Source organism: Heterocephalus glaber, unplaced genomic scaffold (genome assembly GCF_053883595.1).
Source record: "Heterocephalus glaber isolate CG9 unplaced genomic scaffold, H.glaber_assembly_v1.0 deba00001463, whole genome shotgun sequence".
Taxonomy (NCBI): Eukaryota; Metazoa; Chordata; class Mammalia; order Rodentia; family Bathyergidae; genus Heterocephalus; species Heterocephalus glaber.
Window position 1 is genome coordinate 1,025,443 of NW_028258310.1, and position 26,941 is coordinate 1,052,383.

The following is a 26,941-nucleotide window of genomic DNA, read 5'->3' on the forward strand; positions in this document are numbered from 1 at the left end:
CTCCTTGTTACCTGTTTATCCTAATGCTGTTTCTACTATCTTAATACAGTTGCTATTTTCCTTTAGTTATCTAATTGGATTTTTGAAAAATAAACCCTGCTGTGCTCACCTTGTTCCCATGTGGTGTATCTAAGGTATGGAAGGGAAGCATGGGCTATGGAAGCAGAAAACTCCCAAGCTTGTTTTACCCCCTCCAAGCTCTGAGTTCTGAGTAAGTAATATGATCTGCCTGTACCTCATATCCTCATCTGTGACATAAGAGTGGAGTGCTAATTTACTAGGATAAACAGCCCGTGTGCAACCCATGGTGAGCTCTCAATAGTCGATATCTACATATCTATACCTATATATTTCTCCATATTCAAGGCTATTTCCTTAAGCTAGATTATAAAGAAGCACTCCTCTGTCAAAGCATATGGTTCTTTTAATATTTCCCAACAAATGTTACCAAATTACATCCTCTCTTTTTTTTTATCTCTCTTTTTAAATTTAATTTAATTTAACTTTTTTTATTTTTTTGAGACAGGGTCTTGCTGTGTAGTTCAGTTGCCTTGAACTCAACTATGTAGTCACTCACTAAGGCCTCAGACTTAAAGCCATCCTTCTGTCTCAGCCTCCCAAGTACTGGGATTATAGGTATGCACCACCATGTCTCCCTTCAAATTACTTTCCAAAATGGTTGTAACAGATATATAGTACAATTAGCAAGTATAGAAGTATAAAGCTCATACCATCTCATTGATTTTGAATATTATTCCTCTAGAAATTATATTTATTTATTTAGCAAGTGTTTATGTTGCCTTTTATTATTTTGATTGGTATTTCTTAAATTTGTTTAATATTTGAAGTCCTTCTTATTTGAATTGTCTGTTTTTATGTGCTTTCTCTTTGTCTACTGGGGTCTCAGTTTTTTGCTTATTAATTTGTGTGGCCTATTAGTAAAATATTAGTCATTTACTGAAAATATTTTTCACCAAAGGTCTTTTGGGTTTTGAGTATGGTAGTTATTTTAATCCACAAGAATTTTATATTTTCTTTTTTTTGGTACCAGGGATCGAACTCAGGACCTTGCGCTTGTGAGGCAGGCATGGTGCCGCTAAGCTAAATCCCCAGCAAGAATTTTATATTTTCATGTGGTCAGACTTTATTTAAGATTTTAAAATTTCTTTTAGAGCTAAGATGAGCATTTCATTCCTTTTCTTTCTTATTTTTCTAGATTAGTATTTTTCAGAGTGTGAACTTAGGATCACCTAAGTGCAGATTCGTGGGCCCTGCCCCAGACACACTGAGTCAGATCTGAAGGAGCCCAGGAATCTCCATGGGAAGCCAGCCCCACACAGCATCTTCATGCTGGTTGAAGTTTGAGAATTTCTCCTGTGGATCATATTTTTAAGGGCATTCTTTAAACACAGCCCTCTGTACCCTCCCTGCCACACTAGGGACCTGCGAGGCTCAGAACCATGGAGCCTGTGTTGAAACTTGAAGGTCTCCAGGATGTCACTGAGCACTGCCGATTCACTCTCCCACAGTCTCCTTTTGTCCTCCTGCCATTCCAGTGCAGAGTTGTATTACTTTGCATTAGTGTTGCTTTAACCATCTCTGATCCCTGTCTCATGTATTCTCATTTTCATGTCCATCCTCCTCTCTTACTCAGAAGTGGGCCTGTATCATCTGCTACCTCACATACATTGACTCTGGTACTGTTCTTCAACCTGGTACTGTTCTTCAACCTGGCATTAGATTCCTAGTGCTGCTATAACCAATCACCACAATTTAATGGCTTAAAACAACACACATTTATTATCTTACTCTTAAGTTTGTTGGCAGGACTCCATTCCTTTTTTTAGTGGGTGGGAAGCTCAAGGAGAATCGTTTCCTTTCCTTTTCCACAGTCCACAGGTCAGACCCCTCCAGCTGTCTCTGACTTTGGTCCTTCTGCCTCCCCTTGTGGTAACACTGGCCCTCCCATGATGTGGAGGGATTACCATCTCAAGATCCTTAGTTTAAATCTCATCCGCAAAGCCCCTTTTCCCATAAAAGGAAAGACATTTATAAATTCTAGGAGGTAGACGTCCTTGGATATCTTTGAGGGCACCATTATTCTGTCTCTGACTCTTTACTGGCTGACCATATTTCTAACTGCTCCTAAGAAAACTTAATGTCAGCCATGTCAGTCTACTTTGTTCTGGATGCAGTCTATGCTGTGAAAATCACAGTTTCTCTGTCTGCCAGGCTCTGTGTTCTGATATATTTAGCCTAAACCCAGACATTTGAATTTCTCCTTCTAAACTGGTTTCCTTTGTTCCCTAATCTCTTTGTTCTTGAAACTCCTATTCTGTGTTTATGAATAGAGCTGTCTACTTAAACATCAAAACGTCCGAGATGGAATTAAAACATAGTTATCCCTAAACTTTGTCTAATTAGAAGATAATTTGGGGGGGCCACATCTTGTCTTTTGTGTCTTCCGCACTGTTAGAGCGTCAGGCACATATTAGGCACTGAGTTGTCACGGTGAATGGGGTATCTGGAGAACCTCTTGCCTGCACCAGGTTGGGAGCTCATGTCCACTGTCAATTTGACCCTGGGCCCCATCGGCTCCGGTTCCTGTTTAATTCCTGCTTTGCTGGTACCGGCTGGGAAGAACACCACTGCTATACTGACAAAACAAGGACCCATCCTTGCCTGTGTAATGGGCTGCTCTCTCCATAGCTGGGGCACAGGCTCCTGTGACAAGGTGAGCCATCAGCTTGCAGTGCTTCCCCTGTGTCCCAGGTGCCCTTGACTGTGGCCTCTGCAGCCAGGTAATTCACCATCTTTGATGTTGGTGCTCAAAGAGGACTTCACCTCATAGGCCCAAATCTCATGCATGGGCAAGAAAATCTTCCCTGCATTGCAAATTGCTAAGCATATTTTATTTTCCATGCCTTCCCAGATGTTTTCTGTCAGTTCCAGCCCACCCTTTTATTCACAAAGTATTTAGTGAACTATGGTGCATGTTCATTGTAAAATTAACTGCCCCCATTTTTGTTGTTGCCTACTCTGGGCTTGAGTCAAATATTGCATTCTCTTCTGTTTAATTTGATGAAGTACACATTGCAGAAGAACCAGAAGGCTGTCATATGAGATCAAACCAAGAGTACCCAGTCCTGTGCACTGTCTCTACAGGAGCCCTGAGACAATGAGGGTGATGGCATGGGGGAAGATTAGATTTTTGTTCCTTAACATCCCAGCCTCCTTAATTTTCAAGTTTTTCTTTTTATTCATGTATTTATGAGAAGTATTTCTGACCCTTTCTGTGGACAATGGTAGATTTTCTAACCAGTGTATATGCTGGCAAGTCTGCATGTAGTAAGTTCTGTGTAAATTCTAGCAGGGTGAGAAGAAAAAGGGAGTGTTTACTTAAGGAGAGGGGAATCATGTCTGTGGTATCATGGAATCTGGTGCTTTATCTGCGTGGATCAGAAAGGACTTTTGGTTGGGCAGAGCATGACCAGGACAGTTAATCATCAGATGAGGTGGCGGAGGGGCATTTATCTTATAAGCAGCTGAGCCCTCCTGGAAGAATATTGTCTTGGGTTTGTCTCTCATCTAAAGCAATTCATTACTTACCTAAAAATGTGTCACAGACCCTCAACTATGACGGTCAGCTTCCTTAATACTCCTCACATGAACAAAAAGGAAAAATGTTTTCAGTGCTATAACTTCAAGATTCAAAGGAGAAAAAAGGAGAAGAGATAGATAATGGAGTTGATTTTCTATTCTGAGTTATAAGACATAGGATTCAATAGTTTTAAAGGAAGATTCTTTGTGTTTACCTTTAGATTTAATAAGCTTATTGCCACAGAATAGCATAGAGTTTTGGCCTTGTTCTGGTTGTGACAAACCTTACATAGTATAGAGATATTTATTTCCTGGCAGGCAATCTTAAACTCCAGCTCCTCCTCGCTCTTGCATTGTTAGCTTCCCCCTTAGTGCTGGATCAACCTTATCAATATGAGAATGTGGGCTGGGGGTTTAGCTCAGTGGTACCATGGCTGCCTTGCAAGCGGAAGGCTCTAAGTTTGATCCTTGGTACCGAGAAAACAAAAAACGCAACTCCACATACCTTGCAACTGGGAATAATGTGGTCAATAAACAACTTTAAAAAACGATGTGGGAACATGTTAAAGTCCTTCCCATTTATCAGAATAAAGCCTGCCTGTGGCCACGTGCTCCTTACCATGTTCTGCCACCACATTCCATCCCTCGGAAGTCTCTGAAGAGGAAGCCTCTACATCCCTCCCATCCCCTGAGTAATGAATTTTAGTTGTCATTCGAGGCAGTCTTGTCATCCCCTCCTTAAATACCATTGCAGAACTTGCTTTTTACCCCTCCACTCTCTTTGCCTTGCCCCTCAGAGTTGGATGTCTTCGCCTTGGCCCTCATTAGCTTTCCATTGCAGCATAATAATCACTACACACTAATGAGCTTGAAATGACACACATTTATTATTTGCATGTCTGCACCATCAGGAGTCTGGCATGGTTTCCTGGGCTCTCTGCTCACATTTTCACCTGGATGAACTCAAGCTGTGCCACGGCCATGACCTCACTGAGGCTGGGGGCCTCCTCCATGTGCTCGAGGCAGACTTCCAGGTCTTGCAGTTGCAGGACAGAGCCCCCCACTCTGTTTGTGCTTACTATCATCCAGAGGCAGCTCTCAGCTCCTCGAGGCCACCACAGGGCCCTAGTCCTGTGTCCTCCTCACAGCGTGATGATTTACTTCAAAGCCAGCATGCTGTCTGAAAGGACTGAGGCTTCCCCAACATAAGGCAGTCGTGGAAGTGACTGTCTTGCCATATTCCCAGGTCTGGCCCAAACCCAGGGGAGGGCGTATTCAGGCATGTGTACCACTCTGCTCACCACAGCCCTGTTTTCCATCCGGGACTTCCACACACTGTTGTCTCCTTTAGTTCCACAGCTCTAAGTACACCTACTGCTTCTGTGCCCCAGTGTCCTAGCTCCCTTACAGCTGATTACACATCATCTCCTGGATGCCTGTGGCCTTGTACCTCTAGGCAGCAATTGCTTCTTTGACGTGAGGAGTATCTTTGACTACATATCATAGAAACTTGACTAGGTTTCCTAAGCAAGAGTTGTTGTTCATGCACACAAGAAAACTAAAGTCAAGCAGCCCACTCTGGTGTGGCAGTCCAGTATCCATGCTCCAGGCTCCTCCTGTGTTTCTGCTTCACACATTTCTGACAGGAAGAGCTACTGCTTTTTGCCGGGAAAACAGGAACTCTCCCCAGTAGACTTACACTATATCTCATTAACAGCTCTGGCCTGTGGCCACCATTGTTGCAAGGGAACTCAGAAAATCAAGATTTTTAGCTGAGCATGTTAGTACACTGAATGACACTGGTTTTTGGTTTGGTGGTTGGATTTTAATTTTTTTCAGGAAGGAAGGAATGAATAGTGGGTAGGCAGCTGGCAGTGTCAACCATGTCCCCCCCTCGTGTGGGATTAGATTTGGCTGAAATGACTCTAACACCAGAATGATGGTGACATCCATAGACATCACTGTGTTCCTCTCTCACACAGTGTCTAGAGCTCATGAGGCTTGGTTGTCAGGACCCCAGGTCTTGTTGCTTTACCTTTCTCAACCTTTGGCATATGCATGGGTTTGTATGGGCAGTTCAGTTAGCAGGAAAGAAAAATGAAAGGGAAGGAAAGATTCTTCCCTTTAAAAAGTCCTTCCTGATGCTACACACATGTCTGTTTACCTGCCTGTGACCAGAATTCAGTCACACTGCCACACATAACTGGGATGGAGTGGGTGGTGGAAAATGTGTTCTTTTTTCTGGATGGTATGAACACAGCCAAAAATTAGGAGTTATATTCCATAAAACACAGGGACAATGAAATGATTTGGGAGGATAACTAGTATATCTGTACTTGTTCCAAACCTGGCAATTCAACCACTTTTACTAAGTGGTAGCCAGGTCACCCAAAATATGGCTTCCAAGGGAGGTCAAAAACCTGAGACTGGGGTTTTGTCTTGGAGTCATCTTAATCACTTCTGCCTTCCATACCTGTCTGTCACCCACTGTGTCTGCCCACACCCACTGCCAGCACAGTCTAAAGACCCATCATCTCTTGCCTAGGCTTCTGTAGGACCTTATGGATAGGCTCCCTGCTCTTACTCCAGGCTCCGTATGGTCCTTCTCCCTCATATTGTCCAGCATGATTTCTTTAAAGTAAAAATTGTATCATTCCTGTGCTTAACCTATTCATCTTGCTTTCCATTTAAAATAATACCCAGTTCCCACCTCGCATGCAAGGCCCTGCAGTATGGGCTGCACTGCTCTGATCCCCCTGGCTGGTTTTAAACATCTTGAGCGTGTCCCTCCCTTTCTGTGACTCTGTCTCTGCCTGAGTGTTCTTTCAGCCCCTGCCTTCCTCCTCCCAGACTGACTGAGCTGCTCCAGGCTTTCTCACTTCACACAGACCTCCCCAGCTCCCCAACTCCTGCCTCCTTTCCAGTGCTCTCAGTCTTTGCTCTGTTTTATTAACTTGCTTATTGTTTATTGTCTTTTCATGCCTTAAACCCACAAGGACAGGGGTGTTCCTAGCACCAAGGAATTTATAGGAAGAGCTCAGTTCCACAGCCTTCTTCAGGGGCTCTTGATTTTCTGGAACTTTTTTTTTTTAAACACTGGCAAAATAATAATACTTTTAACAAATCCTAAAATTTCTCCAGCTTCTCGGTACCCTCTTCCATAGAACTGCCCTCCTTCCAGAAAGCTGTGCCTGGCCATCATTGGATTTCTCTTCCTCACCCTGATGGGGTAGAGCTATGAATCCTGATCCCATTTTTGCCCTCCCTTGCTTAATCTCTGTTTTCTGGAATTAAATCCTCTATTCCTTAGAGAAAAGAAAGCACGGAAGATAAACAGAGTCCTTGCATTCTGAAAATGCCTGTTCTCTCTCACATGATTGGAACTGTAGTTGGTTATAGAAAAGCGTTTTCAACTTAGCTCTTAAGCATCCACTGTTCCAAGGAGAAGTCAGCTGCCACTGTTTTGTTTCCTTTGTTTGTGATGTCATGTTTTCTCTTTATCTTTTCTCTGTCATTGATAGTCTGAAATCTCAATAGACAAGTGTAGGTAAGTATGAGTCTTTTAAAATATATTTTATTATGCCAGGACTGAACAGGCTAATCTGAAGATATATGTCTTTGTTAGGTCCTATGAAAATGTATTATGTTTTTGAGAATTTCTCTTATTTTAAATGGATTGTTTTTAATTTTAATATTAAGCCTCCTGAATTTATGCCCTTTTTATTTTATCTTCTCATTGATCTTTTCTCTCACTTTGTTCGACATCTTGGGAGATTTCCGTGATTTTATGTTCTACCCTTTTAATTTTTTATTTCTATTTCATGTTTTTTAATCTCCAGAAGCTCTTTCTTCTTCACTTTGTTTTTCATAGCAACCTGTTCTTTTTTTTGGTACCAGGGATCGAACTCGTGTCCTTGCACTTGCCCAGCAGGCGGCAAAACCACTGAGCTAAATCCCTGGCCTAACCTGTTCTTAGTTTATAGAAGCAATGGCTCCTGGAATCTGGGCATGGTGGAGCCTGCCTGTAATTCCAGCACTCAGGAGGCTGAGGCAGAAGGATCACTGTGAGTTTGAGGCCAACCTGAACTACACAGCAAGACTCTGTCTCAAAAAAAAAGACTCCTTGAATGTTTTTGCAGATACTAGAAAGAATTGTTAAGGATCTCTTCTGTTATTTGATGTATGTTTCCTTTGAGATTGTTTCACTTCTTGTTGTTTCTCTTTCATAGTGCTGGCTTTTCTATGAAAGTAACCTTGACTGTATATCCAACTAGATTAATTTTTTTGAGTGTTTGTCATTGGCTCCTCTGTGTTGAGTACCTAAGTCTGATCTTCCTATAAGGAATGAGAAAGCGACAGCTTGAACTAGGGGCTCCACAAAAACCAGGCTGACTAGAGTGGTAGTGACCAGTGGTAAATGTGGGCACAGAACCTCCTGGTTCTGCTGAGTAAATGAGTTCCAGCTCCCTGCAGTCCCCTCCCCACAGTGTTCTGGGTCCAGGCTTCCTCTGCTCTTCTCTTCATTGACGTGTTGCTTCTTTCTGTCTTTCAGAAAGTTGTTAATTTTTCCCTTGGTGATTCTTCCTTCTTTTCTGCCTTTCTCTCTTCATTGCTCTGTTTCCTACTTCTATGACTCCCTCTCTCCCTGTTTCTTTTCACTGTCTATCAGGATTATATTCAGGTACATAAAAAGTCAAAATGTTCATAACTTTTTAAAAAAAGGATTATTTTCTTCCTCTCAAAATGCAAGTGTGGTGATGGGCAGCCCACGGCTGTTACGAGCTCTTAGGCATGGTGGTTCTTTCTTCTCCATCCTTTGGATCACTTGTCTTCCATCCTCACCTTTCATTCCCAAATGAAAGCTAATGGTGCAATAGCTACAGCTGTCATGGTCACCTTACAGACAGAACAAAGGGCAGGGGCAAGGACAGAAGGTGCAAGCCAGGTGAAAAGCTTTTCAGAGCTCCACTGTGAAAGAGTTAGCAGAAAGCCCTTCAGCATGAATTCGATTACCTGATTGGCATTGGGGAAATTACAAAGGCATTGGGGAAATTTAGCTTTTAAGCTAAATTTAACAAAGTTTATTCTTTTTATTCGCACCGATATAGGTGTTCTTGCTGAATGGATTTTGGGCTTTGCTTTCACACTTTAGTTTAATGGCAGTGTGGAGGGAGGAGGCAAACACAGGCTGAGCCTCAGGGCTGCAACTCAAATTTGGGTGTGTGAAATATATAGATCTGCCTTCACGATGTGACAACTTTCAGCCTAGAATAGTTCAGGGTGAGTATATTCTTACATAGGGGAAGATTTTTTATTACATTTTTAGTTGCCCAGGCTTGTGTGTATTTTCTTATTCATGATTATGCTATTTCTTTGATTAGGATAAAGGAGCAACCTTGGTAAGTTTTTCTAAGACTTTAATTAGCACATTAAGACTCATTCCATTTTTAGAGACAGTATATGAGTTTCCTATTGCTGCTGAAACAAAGTGTCATAAATTTAGTGGCTTAAAACAACACAAATATATTATCTTGCATTTCTTTTTTTGTAAATTATTTGTATCGGTACTCTTTTGATATACATAATGATCACATTCATCATAGGGAATTTGTACCTGTATATCATATATCTTTCTTTTTCTTTTTTTTCCCATTTGCTTCCCCTCCTTTCAATCCTTCTTCCCATCCTTACTTACAAAAGCTTTGTTTCCATTTTTTCTTCTATTCTTTTTTTTCCTTTTCCCTTCCTTCCCTTTTCCTTCCACCCTTCCCTTGTTCCCCTTCCCATTTGAGCATTTTCTTTCTACTTCTCAATATCTAACATCAGTTTTGGTCCTTATTTACATTTTCAGTTTCTCATATAAGACAATGTAGTATTTAAACATATGTGTCTGGATTTATTTCACTTAAAAGTATGGTCTCAGGCTGCATCTGTTTACTGAAAACTGTCTCAAGTTTATCCTTTGTGGCAGAGTAGCACTCCATTGTATAGAAAAATCACATTTTCTTTATCCATTTATCTGTTGATGGACATCTGGGCTGTTTTCAAGATTTAACCATTGCAAATTGTGCTGCTATAAACATGGGTGTGCATGTATTGCTGTGGTGTGATGCTTTTAACTCTTTCCAGAAGGTACCAAGAAGGGGAATAGCTGGGTCAAATGGAAGCTCTAGTTTTAGTTTTTTGAAGAATCTCTACCCTGATTTTCATATTAGTTGTACCAATCCCACCAATAATGGAGAAGGGTTCCTTTTTCCCACAGCCCCGCCAGCATTTGTCATTGGTTGATTTTTTGATAATAGCCTTCCTGGACTGAGATGGAATCTTAATGTTGTTTTAATTGGCATTTATTGAATGACCAGTGATGTTGATAATTTTTTTATATATTTATTTTCTCTTTGTACTTCTTTACCGAGAAATGTCTATTCATTTCAGATGCCCATTTTTGGATTGGGTTTATAAATTTGGGAGAGTCTGATTTTTTTGAGTTCTTTATATATTCTAGATACCAATCCTTTGTCTGAAAAATAGCTGGTAAAAATTTTTTCCCACTCTGTGGGTTGTTTCTTCACTCTGTTGGTGGTTTCTTTTGCTGTGTAAAAGCTTTTTAATATGATGAGATCCCAGTTGTTGATTCTTTGTAGTATTTCCTGTGTGATCGGGGTTTTGTTCCTAGTCTTTGCCTACACTAATGTCTTCAAGAGTTCTATCTATTCTGTCTTCCAGCAGATTGTATCCATTTTAATATTCAGATCTTTTGATTTAGTTTAGTGCATGGTGAGAGATATGGATCTACATTTAATCTCAGCATGTGGAAAGCCAGTTTTCCCGGCACCACTTTTTTTGGGGGGATACAAGGGATCAAACTCAAGATGTAATGTAAATCCCCGGCTTCCCAGCACCTTTTATTAAAGAGGCTATCTTTTTTTCAGTAAAGGTGTTTGGCTCCTTTGTCAAACATAAGGTGGGTGAGAATGTTTGGAGTTGTTTCTGCATCTTTTAATCTGTTCCATTGATCCTCAGGTCTATTTTTTGCCAGTACTGTGCTGTTTTTATCACAGTAGGTTTGTAGTATAATTTCAGATTGGGGATGTGACACCCCCCTGCCTTGTCTTTATTGCCCAGAATTGCTTTTGCTATTCTAGGTCTCTTCTGGTACTAAATGAATTTTAGGATTGTTTTCTCTTATTCTGTGAGGTATGCTTCTGGTATTTTGATCAGTATTGCATTAAATCTATACAACAGTTTTGAAAGTATGGCCATTTTCACTATATTGATTCTGCCTATCCAAGAACAAGGGATGTCTTTCTGTTTTCTGATATCCTCATTGGTCTTCTTTTTCAGAGTACTGTAGTTTTCAAAGTAGAGGTTTTTACTGCCTTCATTAGATTGATTCCTAAGTATTTCATTTTTCTTGATGCTATTGTGAAAGATATTGTTTCCCTAATTTCTCTCTCAATGAGCTTGTTATTTGTGTATGGGAATACTATTGATTTTTGAGTGTTGATTTTGTATTGTTTTCTTAGTCTTAGTTGCCTCAATTTCCAGTTGATCTTTGTAATTTGCTCCCTCATATGTGTTTTGGGTTTACTTGTGCTTCTTTTTCTAGAAATTTGAGGTTCAATATTATGTTGTTTATTTGAGCTTGCTCTGTTTTTCTGATGTGGGAAATCACCCCTGTAACTTTTCATCATAGGACTGCTTTCATTGTGTCCCATAAGTTTGGATATGTTGTGTTGGCATTATCATTTAATTGTAGCAACTGAGTTCTTCTTTAATTTCATCTATGACCCATTATTTGTTCAGGAGGGTATTATTTAATTTCCATGTGTTTATATATTTTTTGTGGTTTCTTTTGCCATTGATTTCCAGCTTCATTGTACTATGATCTGATAATATGCATGGGATAATTTCAGTTCCTTTGCATTTACTTAAGCATATTTTATGAGCTAGTATGTGACCTAATTTGAAGAAATTCCCATGTGCAGCTAAGAAGAATGTGTATTCTGTTGTGGGGTGGAAATATCTTAGTAAATATCTGTAGATATTTACTAAGTCCTTTGTTCAAAGGTTTGGTTCAGCTCTGATACTTCTTTGTTAAATTTTTTTCTGTAGTTGATGTGTCTATTTGTGACAGTGAGTTATTACGGTCCCCCATTACAATTGTGCTAGTGCTTATTTGATTTTTCATGTCCACTAATATGTGTTTTATATAGATGGATGTGATAGTATTTGGTACATATATATTTATGATTGTTATCACTTCCTCTTGAATCATTTCCTTAACAAGTATGTAGTGACCTTCTTTGCTCTTGTGATCAATTTTAGCTAGAAATCTACTCTCTCTACAAATAGAATAGCTACCCCTGCTTTTTTCAGGGTTCCTGTCACATCCAGTATTGTTTTCCATCCTTTGACTTTCAGTCTCTGAATTTCTTTTTGAATTAAATGTGCTTCTTGAATGCAACATATTGTTGGATCTTGTTTCTTGATTCATTCTGCCAGTCTATTTCTTTTGATTTGTGAATTGAGATCATTTACATTAATGGTTAAAAAGAATATGTATTGACTTATCCTTGTCATATTATTTTTTTGTTGTTGATTCCCTTTCTTTTCCCTCTGTTTGTTTGCCTTGTCTGGTGGATTCATTCTACTGGGATTCATGGAATTGTTGTCTTTTTCTAGAATATCCTTGAGAACTATTTGGAATGCTGGTTTGGTGGTCATGAATTTCATATGGTGTTCTTTATCATGAAGTATCTTTATTTCTCCATCAATTTTAAAACATAAGTTTGTTAAGTACATCAGTTAGGATTGGAAGTTGTTTTAGGCCAGAAATACTTTACTCTAACCTCTCCTTGATTTAAGGTTTTGCATTGAGAAGTCTGCTGTGATTCTGATGGGTTTTCCTTTGTAGTTGATTTGTTACTTTTCTCTGACAGCTTTTTTTTTTTTTTTTTTTTGGTACCGGGGATCAAACTCAGGACCTTGTGCTTGCGAGGCAGGTGGCAGAACCACTGAGCTAAATCCCCAGCCCACTCTCTGACAGCTTTTAATACTATGTTTTTATATTTAATTTCTGGAACTTTGACCATTACACACTTTGGTATAGTTTTTTTCTGATCGTGGCTAATCGCAGTTCTGTATGCCTCACTTACCTGTATGTCAAATTCTTTTGCTATGCTTGGGAAGTTTTCTGCCATTACTTTTGTGGACAGGATTTTTATTGTCCTTTGTGCTATCTCCTGATTTTTCATTGATTCTGATCAATTTTATGTTATTCTTCTTTGCATCATCTAGAAACTCTTGGATTGATTCATGTATGTGTGTAGACCCTTGGTATTTTTAAGAAGTCTTTCATTTTGTAATTGTTAACTGCAATCCTGTCTTCTAGGTCTGATATTCTGCTTCACATTGCTTGATTCTGCTGCATACATTTTCAATAGAATTTTTTTTTTTATCTTCCTGGTATCTGTCTGTTTCTATTTCTTGGAATCCAGTTATTTCGTATACTGGGCATTCATGGTTTCTGTCACTTTCCTAAGCTCCTCTACTTTTTTTTCAGTCTGTATCTACTCTAGATTTGCTAACCATAGCATTCATTTTCGTCATCATTTCTTTAACTTTCTGTGAAATTCTTTCTAATTTGCTTTTTTCTAGACCCTAATTCATTTACTTTGTTACTTCCACTGCAAGTATTTCAGAAAGTTCAGCTGGGTGGCTTTTGATTCGTTCCATCTTAATGCACCCCTTAGACTTTCCTTGGGCAAGCTGGAGTTCTGGGGTTACATCTTGCTTCCATGTCTTCTCAGTTTGTATTTTTCAAAATTTGTTTTCTGCCTTGATGCTTGTAAATTGCTTATAGTAGGTAGCTTTATTACTGGTATTGAGACTTCCTTAGGAAATGCCTACTTTTCAGAGATGTCTTCTAGGAATAGCTGGTTTTTGGCTTTTGAGTCTGACCCAAGATCCTGCCTCTTCAATTTATTAGGGATGAGAAGTTGCGGCCTATTTAGCCTAGCACCCAGTTCTTTGGTACTGGACTATAGTATTGTTTATGACCCCTAGGCAATCTTGGTATTGACATGCAAGGAAGAACAGCTGATCACAATAACTATGCCACCTTTGCTATGGTAGTACAATCTGTAATAACAATATCATCAAGCCCAGTCTAGAAAATGACAAACTATGGTAACTGTTAATTTGCCACCTTTAACCATCGGTAAAGATTTATAGTTACATGACAAAATCTAAAATGAATCACAAAATTATACACAGTAAATATCCCCTCAATAGAATGATTTTACCTCCAGGGGAGAAAATTTTAAAGGGATAAAAGGAAAAAATAGAGAAATAAGTGAAGAGAAAGAGATTAGAAGGAAAGCTGAAGGACCATTGAAGATTACCCAAGCTTTGAGAAACTGGTGAAGAAGACAGGAGGGAAAAAAAGATGGAAAAAAACAAAAATAAGAACTTAATAAAATAAAACTAAAAACAATATTCACACTCATGAAAAAACAAAAACAATGAAGAAAAAAGAAAAAATATGAAAAGAAAAGTAAAAGATTTTATGCCTGTGGTTATCTTCTGGTACGGTAGTGTCTAATTCAGGTTGTGTCTCCACTGTTACTGGCAGACAAAGCAGGCAGACAGAGCTCAAATCTGTGCTGGTGGATGATCCCGACCCTCCTGTGGTAGGAATAGGGTGGGGTGCCAATTCTGATGCTTTCAACTTCACAGAAGTTTAGACTGATTGTAGCCTCTGGTTGTGAAGTTGGGGCCTGAGTTCTTCAGGCCACAACACTCTGGGTGTCTGTTGCTGGTCTGATCTCAGTTCCCTGACCCCAGATGTCTCCCACGGTTGTGCCTCACGTAGTCACTGGGAGGCTTGAGATGAGGCCAACCTATGGCTGCTCTGAGTCCTGGGCAGAGTTAGACCCTTCCTAAAATGGCATCTGGCCAAGAACTCTCTTCAGGGATCACTTGGACTGGAGTCACTGACTAGTTGTTGCAGCTCATAGCATCTATTCCTCCCTTCTACTGATGCCTTTCTCCATGGAAGCCTCTGAAGTCACCTGTGCTCACTGTATCTCTGAAGATTCGAGCCTCCTCTCATGCTGGAGTCAGAGAGAACATGTAGTTTACCACTTCTTTTTTCTGTATGGACCCCCCTTTTTTTTGTACCGGGGATTGAACTTGGGTCCTTGCATTTCCAGGGCAGGTAGTGGAACCATTGAGCTAAATCCCTGGCCCAGCCACTTCTTTTTTCTGCATCGAGGTCTATCTCTTCAGTTTGCCTGAGGACTCTAATTCTTCTTCACATCCTTCCTGGATCCCAGGGCTCCACCTCCCTCCTTTTTTTCTTCCCCAAGTTGTTATGTTTCCAGTGTCTGGATTCCAAACCTTGGAGAGGCTGATTTGCTGCTATTTACCAATCCACCGTTTTTCTAGAAGTGACTATCTTGCATTTCTTGAAGTCCACGCTTCAAAAGGAGTTTCACTGCACCAAAACCAAGGTGGTCAACAGGACTGTGTGCCCTGTGGAAGCCGCACCATAGAATCCCTTCTGGCTGCCACAGGTTGCCTGAGTTCTCGGCCCTTCTTCCATCATCAAGGCCAGCCATAATCTTCTCACTTTGCCCTCTGGGCTTCCTCATGAAAGGATCCTTGTGAGTGCATTGAGCCTGCCAGATAATCTCCCTATTTCAAGATCACTAATTTAACCAAATTCACAAAATCTTGTTTGCCATATGAACATTCATAGGTTTAGGATTTGGCCGTCTTTGGTGGAGGGAGATTCTTCTATCTCAGGCAGCTCTAACTCAACTACCAATAGGTTTTTCTTTATATTATTCCTTAAAAGTACTGTTCAGAAAGACTTAGCTAAAAGCCAGTATTCAACATTCATGAATAGAAGTTGAACCTGATTGTTAGGAATGTTGAAGAGATTATCCTCTGTATTTCTTAGTTCATTTTATTATAGAATTTCCAAGAACTTCTCCAAAAAACCATTATTTTTTTTTAGGTTAAAAAAAAAAAGGAAAGACTTCTTATCAGAAAAATACTTCAAATAAAATTATGTTATATTGATTTTTACAAAATAAATTGATTTTTAAACTACAATACTTCTTTTACCTCGTTTACTAGACTTAATTTTTCAGGAAAAATAATTTCAATCTGAAATATCAATAACTCCAATTCTTCAACTTTCAAAACACAAAACCCTTCCTGAAACCTGAATAGTGAGGACACCTAAGTAAAGAATTTTTTTGACAAAATTTCTATATAATTATATTTCCCTTTTTAAAAATTGGAAATAGCAGTGGTTTGTTTTCTTTTGGCTTTTCCTTTGAAATAATCCCATTATAATTAACAGACATCTCTCTTTTTTTCTATTTGTGTATTTATAGCTTAAGAAATGTATAAAAACTCCAGAAATCCCTTCTAAGCATGTCAGGAACTGGGTCCCAAAAGTCTTAGAACAACGACGGCAAGGTTTGGAAATGTATTTACAGGTAAGATATGTTTATTCACTTAATACATTGTGACTTAAATTATCTGTGTCTTACTATTTTTTTCTCAGGACATGAGTGTAATACAAATAATCAAGCAGCCAGGGCCGGGGATTTAGCTCAGTGGTACCTCTGCCTGCCTCGAAAGCGTAAGATCCTGAGTTCCATCCCCGGTACCAAAAAAAACCCCCCAAAAACAAAAACAAATAATCAAGCAGCCAAAGAGTCCTAATTAGAATAAAGAAAGTTTAAATTACAAGTATGTTGTTGATTGGTTGGTTTAGCTTTTATTAGGTTCTGTTTAAAATTGGTTTATGCATTAGGGAAGTGAAAATTTAGTATAAAAGACAGATCTGAAGTAGAGGATCTGTCCAGGTGTTTTTGTTGTTGTTTTAGTTTTGTTTTTCCAGTTGAATCTGGGGCATTTGCCCTGAGCTATAACCCCAGCCTGTTTAAATATTCTTTCCTTTTTGAGACAGCATCTCATTAAGTTGCCTAAGCTGAGCTCAAACTTGCAATCCTCCTGCCTTCGCCTCCCAGAGTCCTGGGATCATAGATGTGTGCCTCCCCATTTTTAATTCAACTCTACAAATTATTTTGTTTTTGTTTATTTTCTCTGCTGTGATTTGCCACTTCCTCATAGTAATATGGGCCTTTTTGTTTCAGGTGTTTGCAAGCTGGTTGGGGTAGTGAGAAAAAGTGAGTTTTCAGTGGGCCTGGCTAACACATCTGTGGAATCACATCAAGAATGTATTTATAAAACATTGCCTATGATGGAGGCCCAGCTTCTTTGAAAATTAGGACATGTGTTTAGGAACAGTGTGTTAGGAGGCTCAAGCAGGACCACCTGAGATGACAAAGGCACTCTCTCATCAACTGACAGGAAATGCAAAAGGAAAGGCAAAACTGAGTCAGCTTCTCTGAGTTTTAAAACAAAAGGCCCAGAGGCCTCAGGTGGATGTTCAGTGAAGTCCCCAGGGCCCTGCTCAGGGCAGGTAGGAGGATGGATGGCCCAAGATCAGCAGAGTACCAGCTGAGAAGTGGTGTGTGAGAACGTGGAGGGGAACATACAAGGGTGGGTGTCTTGCCTCAGAACAGAAGAGCTGGACTTCATGTGAGTTATGAATTCGTGGCTGACCCTCCTAAGACATGTTACATCAGAGAAAACAACAGCCATGGCTTTTCTTCCTCTGGCACCTTTATGGCCCCTTTTAAGTTTTAACCCTCGGATAGATTCTGTTTAGGAGGGACACTGGAAAACTGTGAAGTGAGCATGCCATTTCTTCAGCTTTTGTGAACAACTGTGCTTGAATCATTGGTGATTAGAAGCTAAGGAGAGGATGTCACCACAGGCCTGAACTTAGTGACAAATTCAGAGGACTTTTTCCATAGAACGATGCCAAAGTCCAGCTCTGGTCTCTTATACAGTACTGTCTTTTTCTTTTCAGCATTCAATAGGAAAGCTGCTATGCTGGAGATAGCTGAGGATGGCTGAGGGGCTCTCTTTGCTGTTTTTCCTCCTGTGCTTTGGGCTTGGTGGAAGGATTCTTTTTTACTGTCTCTCATTAGGGGTGAAAGCTTAAAGGACATAGGGATCCCAAGTCACAAGAATGTGTGGCCATGTTCCTAGAGACTCCTTGGGTGGAACTATGATACTTCCATAGCTGCAGGCAATACTTCAGAGCAAAAAACAAACCAAAAACCAAAAAATGAGACTTCAGAAATTGGATGCAAAGGGTAAAAATGCGTGTTCTCTGTAATTAAATGGAATAGGTAAACAATGTATTTTCATTTATAAGCCAGATTTTCCACAGATATTGTATATCTTCCAGCTTCAGTTCTGAAGAAAGCTTTATTCCCCCGCTCCATTGTATTTGACACATGACTTCCATTACTACCCAGTGTAAACATTTTAAGTTGTTTTTACTTTGGATATAAATATGTGAATAAAATCATCTGGCACAGAGAGGGGTTTATAGTGACACTCAAATTGAGCTTAGCATTTTCTATTCTCAGAAGCAGGGCTTGAAAGATGTGGTTGAAGGGCTGGGAGAGCTTGTTTTCTATTGTACATTTAATATTCAATTTGTTGTCATTTCCCTCAGGGAAGCTTTCTCTTTCCCCTTTTCTACCTGAATTCTGTCGGTAGGCAGTAGGAGCTAGATGATAGTCGCAGAGAAAAATGTGAACATTTTATTCATCTCAAGTGAAATGCAAACCCTGGCCAAGCTATCATTTCTTGATTTTAAGTTTTTAGGCTTTTAAAAAATAAGATAGATACATTGCAGTTTCTTCTGCTTGCTTCTACAACTCCAGCGGGAATCCCCTTTACCCTCAGGGCTGGTCTGAACCCCCCAGTGGTGCCACTCCAATTCCCAACAGGCTCCTTCCTCCCATGAATCCACCTCAGCATGACCTACCTAGTGTGGCTGTTCTTTGGTTCATAAATAAAAGCAACATATTCATCTTCAAGATATAATTTGTAAATATTTTCTTTCTTTTATATTTTAGCATCTCTTTTTCAATTTCAATTAAATATTCAATTTAAATAATTTTAGTTTTAAAAATTACATTAGCAAAGACATACGGATTTAGGAACTTTTCCTAGTGTAAGTTTGAGTGTAGTTATTTTAAAAATATTTTACATTTTATTTCAAAAAGCAACCTATTACCAAGCACGATGGCGTGTGTACCTTGTCCCATTTATATGGAAAGTGAAGACACCAGGATCAGTTAATATCAGGACTTCAAAGCCAGCTTGGGCAGCATGGTGAGATTCCATCTCAAAAAAAAAAGAAAAAAGCCTCATTTTTAAATTTAAGCATATCGAATAAAGGTAGTGTGATATAACCACAGTACAAATGATAACTGTGCAGCATGTAGTTCAGTTCTACTCGGTGACTTTACCTTTAGAACTTTCTGCCAGTTTAGAAAATGGTCATTTCCACATATCCTAACAATAGCTAGCTGTAGCTAACATATAGAATTACTTGCCCAGGGATTATAAAAAGACAATATGTCCATAAGTGAATCTTTAATTTTAAAGTATGTTTTGAACCATTACCATTTCCTACCTAAATTTTTGAAATGATTGAATTAGAAATAAATTCTAAGAAAAAAATAAAAAATTAAGTACATACAATGTCTTAGAATAAAAAACTAGAGTAAACCAAGGATAGGTTAAAAGTTACTTGATTTGAGTAATTTGAAGTATGGAACCTTGATGAACAGTGAACCTTAATTTTATTTTCTGGAATTATTTTCTGTGTATTGAATAGGAATCTAGTAACTCTTACTTGTCATGTTCTTTTAAATCTCTAAGTAATACACCTGAGAAAAACTCCCTAAAGTTTAACAAATGAGGGAATTGATCTCCTGTAAAAATAGAATTAAGCAACACAAGATCTTTCTACATGAATAGGAGAAAACTAACTGGTTTTTAATCCCAAGTCTGTACCAAATAAGGATTTTCCTTCTACAGACTTTTTATTTTCCAAATTGTATGTACAGATATGCCTTCTTTATGATGGGGTTATGTCCAGTAAACCCATTGTAAGTTGAAAATACCAGAAGTCAAAATGCATTTAATACACCTAGCATATCAGAGCCCAAAGCTTAGCCACACGGTAGTGCACTATGGAGTGTAGGTTGTCTGTACTTGTGATCACAGAGCTGACTAGGAGCTGCGGCTGGCTACTGCTGGCCAGCTTCACATGACTCTCACCAGTTCGCTCCCTCTGGGCTCTTGTCCTAAGGGCAGTGGAAAAACGAAGCCAACAGCTCAGCAGCAGGGAACTGAGCTGGGTGTGGTTTATTAGAAAGAGCAAAAAAAGCCCTCCCTAGACAAGGGGGCTTTAAGGGAGGACACCAAGGAAGTGCCTGAATCTAGGGGCTTATATGCAGCTTTTGGCACAAAAAAGGGGCAGAAAGATGTGCCAAAATGAATGTGTACAGTTGCTACTGAACAGCTTTTGTCAGCAGCAGATTTTATTAGTCCTTTCTCCTTTGCCCTCTGATTAGGCCTTTGTCCCCTGTGCTCCAATTTCCTAAGGCTTATCTCAGTTTATCCAGTTTCCTCAGGACTTTGCCCTTTGTCCCTGTCTCTCCTGGTCTCAGTACCGCATATTGCTACTGCAGGAAAAAGATCGGAATCCAAGGTACAATTGCTACTGAATGCTAGTCATTTTCACACCATCATAAATTTGAAATTTGAGGTTCATCTGTACTAGAAATTCATCTGCTTTAGGAGATGTTTTAACTTGAAAGTAAAAATAAGTCAGTTTACTTACTGGTAAGTATTCACCAAGTACTGGGAGTCTTTGGGGCAGAAGAGTGGATGTAGCCTCAGTGAACCCTTGAGTCCTAGCCCAGATTAGGTAACGGTAGTTATTTTATCTATTTCTCTCCTCTGCTTTCCATGGTGCAAGCTTCACATCTGGCCCTGAGAGGATACAGAGGGGCTGTACACTTCCAGAGCTCACCTGCTCTCACCGCATACCCCGGAGCCCAGGGAGAATAGGTTTCCATTAGGAGATACAAGGGGAGGAGGAGAAGGGTTTTCCCTGGAAGTCTCTCCTGGTCCTACTAGCTTATTTTTACATACTTACCCATCTCTGAATTGTGCTGTGGCCAAAGCCTGCTTCTGAAGCCAGGCGTGAGGGTGGGTGATTCCCTAAGGAATAACCAGTCTTGTAAAAGAAAAGGCAGTGTCCTGAATGTGAGTGGAGGAGCAGAGGCCAGTCAGCAGATGCCCAGGAGAATGATGAAGCTTAGGAAGTCTGAGTGAACTGCTGAAAATCATGAAAAGGTAGGCCGTTCCTGAGACTAAAATTCAACCCTCTTTCCTAGATAAAGTTTCTAGGGAATGAAAGTCACAGTTATCCTTGAATGTCCAGAGATATTCTTTCCTTTCATTCTTGTTTTAAAAATATAAAATAATAATTACACATTAGCCAATATAGTTTACTTTTACGTTTAAAGTATTAGTACCAATGAAACTAGAAGCTAGAAAATTAACAAATTTATAATCTCATGGCATTTACTAGTTTCTGAGAAACAAAAATCTTTTTTTTATATATTTTATTTTATTGGTACATTTTAGGTATACAATATAATGACATTCATCACTGGAAATTTGCGCCTTTACATAGTCTCTCTTGGTTCTTATTTTTCTCCCTTCCCCTGCCCTCCCTTCAACCCCTCCATCCCTCCCTATTTACAAAGACTTCGTTTCCATTTTTTCATTTTCTCATATTGATTCCATTCAGTTCTTTCCTTTCCCCTACCCTTCCCACTTCCCCTTCCCCTTTGCCCCTTTTCTTCCTATTTCACATTATCTATTATATCTTTTAGTCCTTATTTACACTTTCAGTTTCTCACACTAGAGAAACTATTCGGTATTTACACATGTGTGTCCTATTTATTTCACTTAAGAGTATGGGCTCAGTGTGCATCCATTTAGCTATAAATGTCTCTAATTTCTCATTTTTTATGGCTGAGTAGTAATCCATTTTATAAAAATACCACATTGTCTTTATTAAGTCTCCAGTTGATGAGCATTTGGGCTGTTTCCAAGTTTGAGCTATTACAAATTGTGCTGCTATAACCATGGGTGCACATATATCGCTGTGGTAAGATGGTTTTAATTCTTTGGGGAAGATACCCAGCACAGGAATAGCTGGGTCAAACGGGACTTCCAATCCTAGTTCTTTGAGGTATCTCCATACTGATTTCCACAGTGGTTGCACCAGTCTACACTCCCACCAGCACTGGAGCAGGTTCCTCTTTCCCCACAGCCCCGCCAGCATTTGTTATTGGTTGATTTTATGATAACAGCCATTCTTTCTCAAGTGAGGTGGAATCTCAGCATTGTTTACATTTGCATCTCTCAAATGACCAGTGATGTTGAACATTTTTTCATATGTTTCTTTGCTATTTCTACTTCTTTGTCTGAGAAATATCTGTTCATTTCAGATGCCCATTTTTGGATTGGGTCTTTAAATTTGGGAGGTATGATTTTTTAAAATTCCTTATAGATTCTAGATAGTACACCTTTGTCTGAGGAACAGCGGGTGAAGATTTATTCCCACATTGTGGGTTGTCTCTTCACACTGCTGGTGGTTTCTCTTCCTGTGCAGAAGCTTTTTAGTAAGAAGAGATCCCACTTGTTGATTGTTTGTGCTAGTTCACAGGCAACTGAAGTTTTGTTCATAAAATCTTTTCCTACACCGATGTCTTCAAGAGTTCTGCCTAATCTCTTTTCCAGCCGATTCAGCATTTCTACTTTAATATTTAGATCTTTAATCCATTTCAATTTTAGTTTAGTGCATGGTGAGAGATATAGGTCTAGTTTTAATCTTTGGCAAGTTGAAACCCTATTTTTCCAGCACCATTTATTAAAGAGGCTATCTTTTTTCTAGTGAGGGTGTTTGGTTCCTTTGTCAAAGATGAGATGGCTGAGTGTGTCTGGCGTTGTTTCTGCATCTTCTAATCTGTTCTACTGGGCCTCAGGTCTGTTTCTTTGCCAGTACCATGCTATTTTTATCTCAGTAGCTTTGTAGTATAGTTTCCAGTTGGGAGTTGTGATAATCCCTGCTATGTCTCTGTTACCTAGAATTGCTTTTCTTATTCTGGGTCTCTTCTTGTTCCAAATGAATTTTTGGATTGTTTTCTCAAAGTCCATGAAGTATGCTGCTGGGATTTCAATTGGGACTGCATTGAATCTATATAGCAGTTTTGGAAGTATGGCCATTTTCACTGTGTTGATCCTTCCTACCCAGAAGCAGGGGATGTCTTTCCATTTTCTGATATCATCTTCAATCTCTCTTTTCAAAGTGCTGTAGTTTTCAGAGAAGAGGTCTTTGATTTCTTTTGTTACATTGATTCCTAGGTATTTCAGTTTTTTGGATGCTATTGTGAAAGGAATTCTTTGCCCTATTTCTCTCTCAGTGAGTCTGTTGTTCATGTACAGAAAAGCTATTGATTTTTGTGTGTTGACCTTGTATCCAGCTACTTTACTGAATTTGGTTATTAAGTGTAGAAGACTTTTGGTGGTGTTCTTGGTGTCTCCTATATAGAGTATCATGTCATCTGCAAATAATGACAGTTGGCTTCTTCGTTTCCTATCTTTAATCCTCTTATTTCTTTCTCTTGTCTAATTGCCATGGCTAATGTTTCCAAGGCTATATTGAACAGGAGTAGTGACAGTGGACATCCTTGTCTTATTCCTGATTTTAGTGTGAAGTATTTCAGTTTTTGACCATTTAGTATGATACTGGCTGTTGGTTTTTCATAGATGGCTTTTATCAGATTGAGGCAGAGACCATCTATTCCAATTTTGCGGGGGGCTTTTGTCATAAATGCATGTTGGACTTTGTCAAATGCTTTTTCTGCATCTATTGAGATGATCATAAGGTTTTTATCCTTGGCTCTATTGATATAGTGTATTACATCGATTGATTTGCTTATGTTGAACCATCCCTGCATCCCTGGGATAAATCCCACTTGGTCAGCATGTATGATCTTCTGCATTCTATTTGCCAGTATCTAATTAAGGATTTTTGCATCTATGTTCATTAGTGAGATTGGCCTATAGTTCTCTTTTTCAGTTAGGTGTTTCTCTGCTTTGGGGATCAAGGTGATGCTTGCTTCCAGGAATGAATTTGGGAGTATTGCTTCCCTTTCAATTTCATTGAAGAGTTTAAACAGTAGTGGCAGCAGTTCCTCTCCAAATGTCTTGTAGAATTCAGCAGTGAAGCCATCAGGGCCCGGGCTTTTCTTAGTTGGTAAGTTTTTAATTACATTTTCAATTTCATTGGTTGATATTGGGTTGTTCAGAATTTTTAGGTCTTCTTCCTTCAACTTTGGTAATTCATATGTATCTAGGAATCTGTCCATTTCTTCTGTGTTGTCCATCTTATTGGCGTGTAGGTTCTGGAAGTAGGTATTGATGATCCTCTGGATTTCTGCTGGGTCTGTTGTAGTTTCACCCTTTTCATTCCTAATTGCATGGATTTGGGCCTCTTCTTTCCTTTTTCCAATAAGGTTGGCTAAGGGTTTGTCAATTTTGTTGATTCTTTCAATGAACCAACTCTTGACTTCATTGATTTTTTTGTATCATTCTCTTAGTCTCCATTGCATTGATTTCTCCTCTGATCTTTATAATTTCCTCCCTTGTATGAGCTCTGGGGTCGGCCTGATCTCCTTTTTCTAGAAGCTTGAGGTTCAGCATCAGGTTGTTTAATTGGGCTCATTCTGTTTTCCTAATATGAATATTCACTGCTATGAATTTCCCTCATAAGACTGCTTTCATTGTGTCCCATAGATTCCGATATGTTGTATTGTTGTTGTCATTTAATTGAAGGAACTGTTTGATTTCTTCTTTAATTTCCTCTGTGACCCATTGGTTTTTCAGAAGTGTGTTGTTCAATTTCCATGTGTTTATGAAATTTTTGTGGTTTGTTTTGCTATTGATCTCCAATTTCACCATACTATGGTCTGATAATATACAGGGGATAACTTCAATTCCTTTGCACTTACTTAAACATGTTGTATATGTGGCCTATTTTGTAGAATGACCCGTGTGCAGCTGAAAAGAATGTGTATTCTGATTTTGTGGGATGGAACACTCTATAAACCTCTGTTACATTCATTTGTTCAAGAGTTTGATTGAGTTCCAGTATTTCATTGCTTATTTTTTGTCTAGTTGATCTATTTGTGAGAGCAGGACATTGAGGTCCCACTCTAATACTATTGTATTAGTGCATGTATGACTTTTCATGTCCGTTAATATTTGTTTTATATAGCTGGGCACACTAGCGTTTAGTGCACATATATTTATGATTGTCATCTCTTCCTCTTTGATTATTCCATTTACAAGGATTTAGTGTCCTTCTTTGTCTGTCTTTTCTTTTTCTTTTTTTTTTTGTTTGGTATCGGGGATCAAACTCGGGTCCTTGCACTTGCGCAGCAGGCAGCAAAACCACTGTGCTAAATACCTGACTCCCTTCTTTGTCTCTCTTAATCAGTGTTGGTTTGAAATCCACTTGATCTTCAAAGAAGATAGCTACTCCTGCTTCTTTTTTGGGTTCTTGTTGCATGGAGTATTGTTTTCTACCCTTTAACTTTCAGTCTATGATTTTCTTTTTGAATTAAGTGTATTTCTTGTATGCAGCATATTGTTGGATTTTGGAGAAGCAAAAATCTTAAATGTAAATTAAGTTGCTGTTTCCCAAACTGATTCAACCATCCAATACAGGTTATATGATGGTTTTGTCTCCTGGATTGAAATGACTTTCTAGCTTTCCCAAGACCCCACTGAAATAAAAATATAGAAAGTTAAGAAGAAATGAACACCAAAAGTTACACAGTGAATTGCCAAGGAAAAGAAGGGATCATCAAAGGAACTCATAACTTCCTAGAAGATGGATGTCCTGGGTGCATGTGAGACACCGTGGGAGAGAGTGAAAGGGCCTCAGGAGCCTGTGGGGCAGGTGGAGGATGCCTGCTGGTGGCCACACTGGACAGCTCTGGATCAGGTTACAGGTGAGGCAGAGGCAGGGGACATAGAAGTTGAAATTCACCAGAGCATTTGCATGGAACAGGGGCTCAGACCAGTTTTCCTATACAGAATACATGCAGCTTGATATTCATCACCAGACAGAGTTCCAAATACTTTTCCCTTAAAAACAAAACAGTACAACAACAACAACAACAGCAGCAAATATACAGAATGGGTATTGGGCCCCCAAGCTGACAACCATTTCCCCACTCACTTATTCCGAGGAAAAGCTGACCTGACTCCACCCGGGCTCACTTAGAAAGGAGGTTGTGGAGCATCCTGCTGGCATCGAGCAGAGGAGATCTCCCTTGGCCACCAGGCTGTGTTCTCCGTGTGCACTGATAACCAGGCCTCTGGAGAATACAAGTAGCACAAACAAAAAGACCAAGATGAACTAAACTGAGTCTTCAGGAAAGAAATAATTCAGGACACAAACCTTAAAATTGACTTGATAAAATAAGATAGCTTCATAAAGGTATTATACCCAAATGACTATCATAGAGTGCTATGTAAAGGAAACAGTTGAAGAACATGTAGGAGACTTGGAATTAAATATGTTATCCAATCAAAGACATTCAGTAGAAGCTATCTCTCTCTAGGACCTATTTCATAATGTACAAACACAAAAACTCTCAAAAGATAAAAGATATAGAGAACAAATCCAAGTCCAATATCCTACTTCTTTCAGGAGTCCTAGAAAAAAGAAAAGGACAATACATGAAAGGAAGAGAGACAAAGTATACAGCTCAGTGGTAGGGTCAGGGTTTGCTCTTAGTAATAGAGTGCTAATAGCATGTACAAGGCCTTGGGTTCAGTCCCCATCACTGTTTGTTGTTGTTGTTGTTGTTGTTTGTTTGCTTTTGAGTAAGGAAGGGAATAATCAAAGGAAAAATATTTGGCAGTTCTCTAGAGAGTATGACTTTTTACATAAAAATAAGTTCTCCATGGACAGAAACAAAGAATGACATCAGCTCCTCAATGTCTAGACATACTTGGTGAAATTTCAATACATTAGAAATAAAATCTATCATCTTATAAAAAAATTGATGGGTAAGGTCGAGGTTCATCCAGTCAGGGTTTCATTTCTTCTTTTCAAGCTAGTTTATTAGTCAGGCCCCTTCATTCTTTTGTAGCAACATTAAATTGCAAACCTGCCTGCTTTTAAACAAAAGCTTTTCATGGTAATTTTGCATTCATTACTTGTTCCATTCTTTACAATAATGGAAAATTTACCTTTCTGAGAAAGGTACCCATATCTTACATCTCTCAC

General features: G+C 39.2%; 1 protein-coding gene across 5 annotated transcripts in view; it reads left to right on the forward strand.

Moving 5' to 3' along the window:
• Snx24 (sorting nexin 24) overlaps positions 1–26,941 on the forward strand; it is a 196,279-nt gene that overhangs the window by 98,024 nt on the left and 71,314 nt on the right. For 4 of the 5 annotated variants that reach the window (XM_013075756.3, XM_004854482.3, XM_013075757.3 and 1 more), the window contains one exon: positions 16,011–16,115. The exons of the other annotated variant lie outside the window; for it this stretch is intronic. In XM_013075756.3, coding sequence (XP_012931210.1) covers positions 16,011–16,115 — 105 coding nt within the window. The remainder of the gene's footprint in view (positions 1–16,010; positions 16,116–26,941) is intronic. 5 annotated transcript variants of the gene reach the window in all.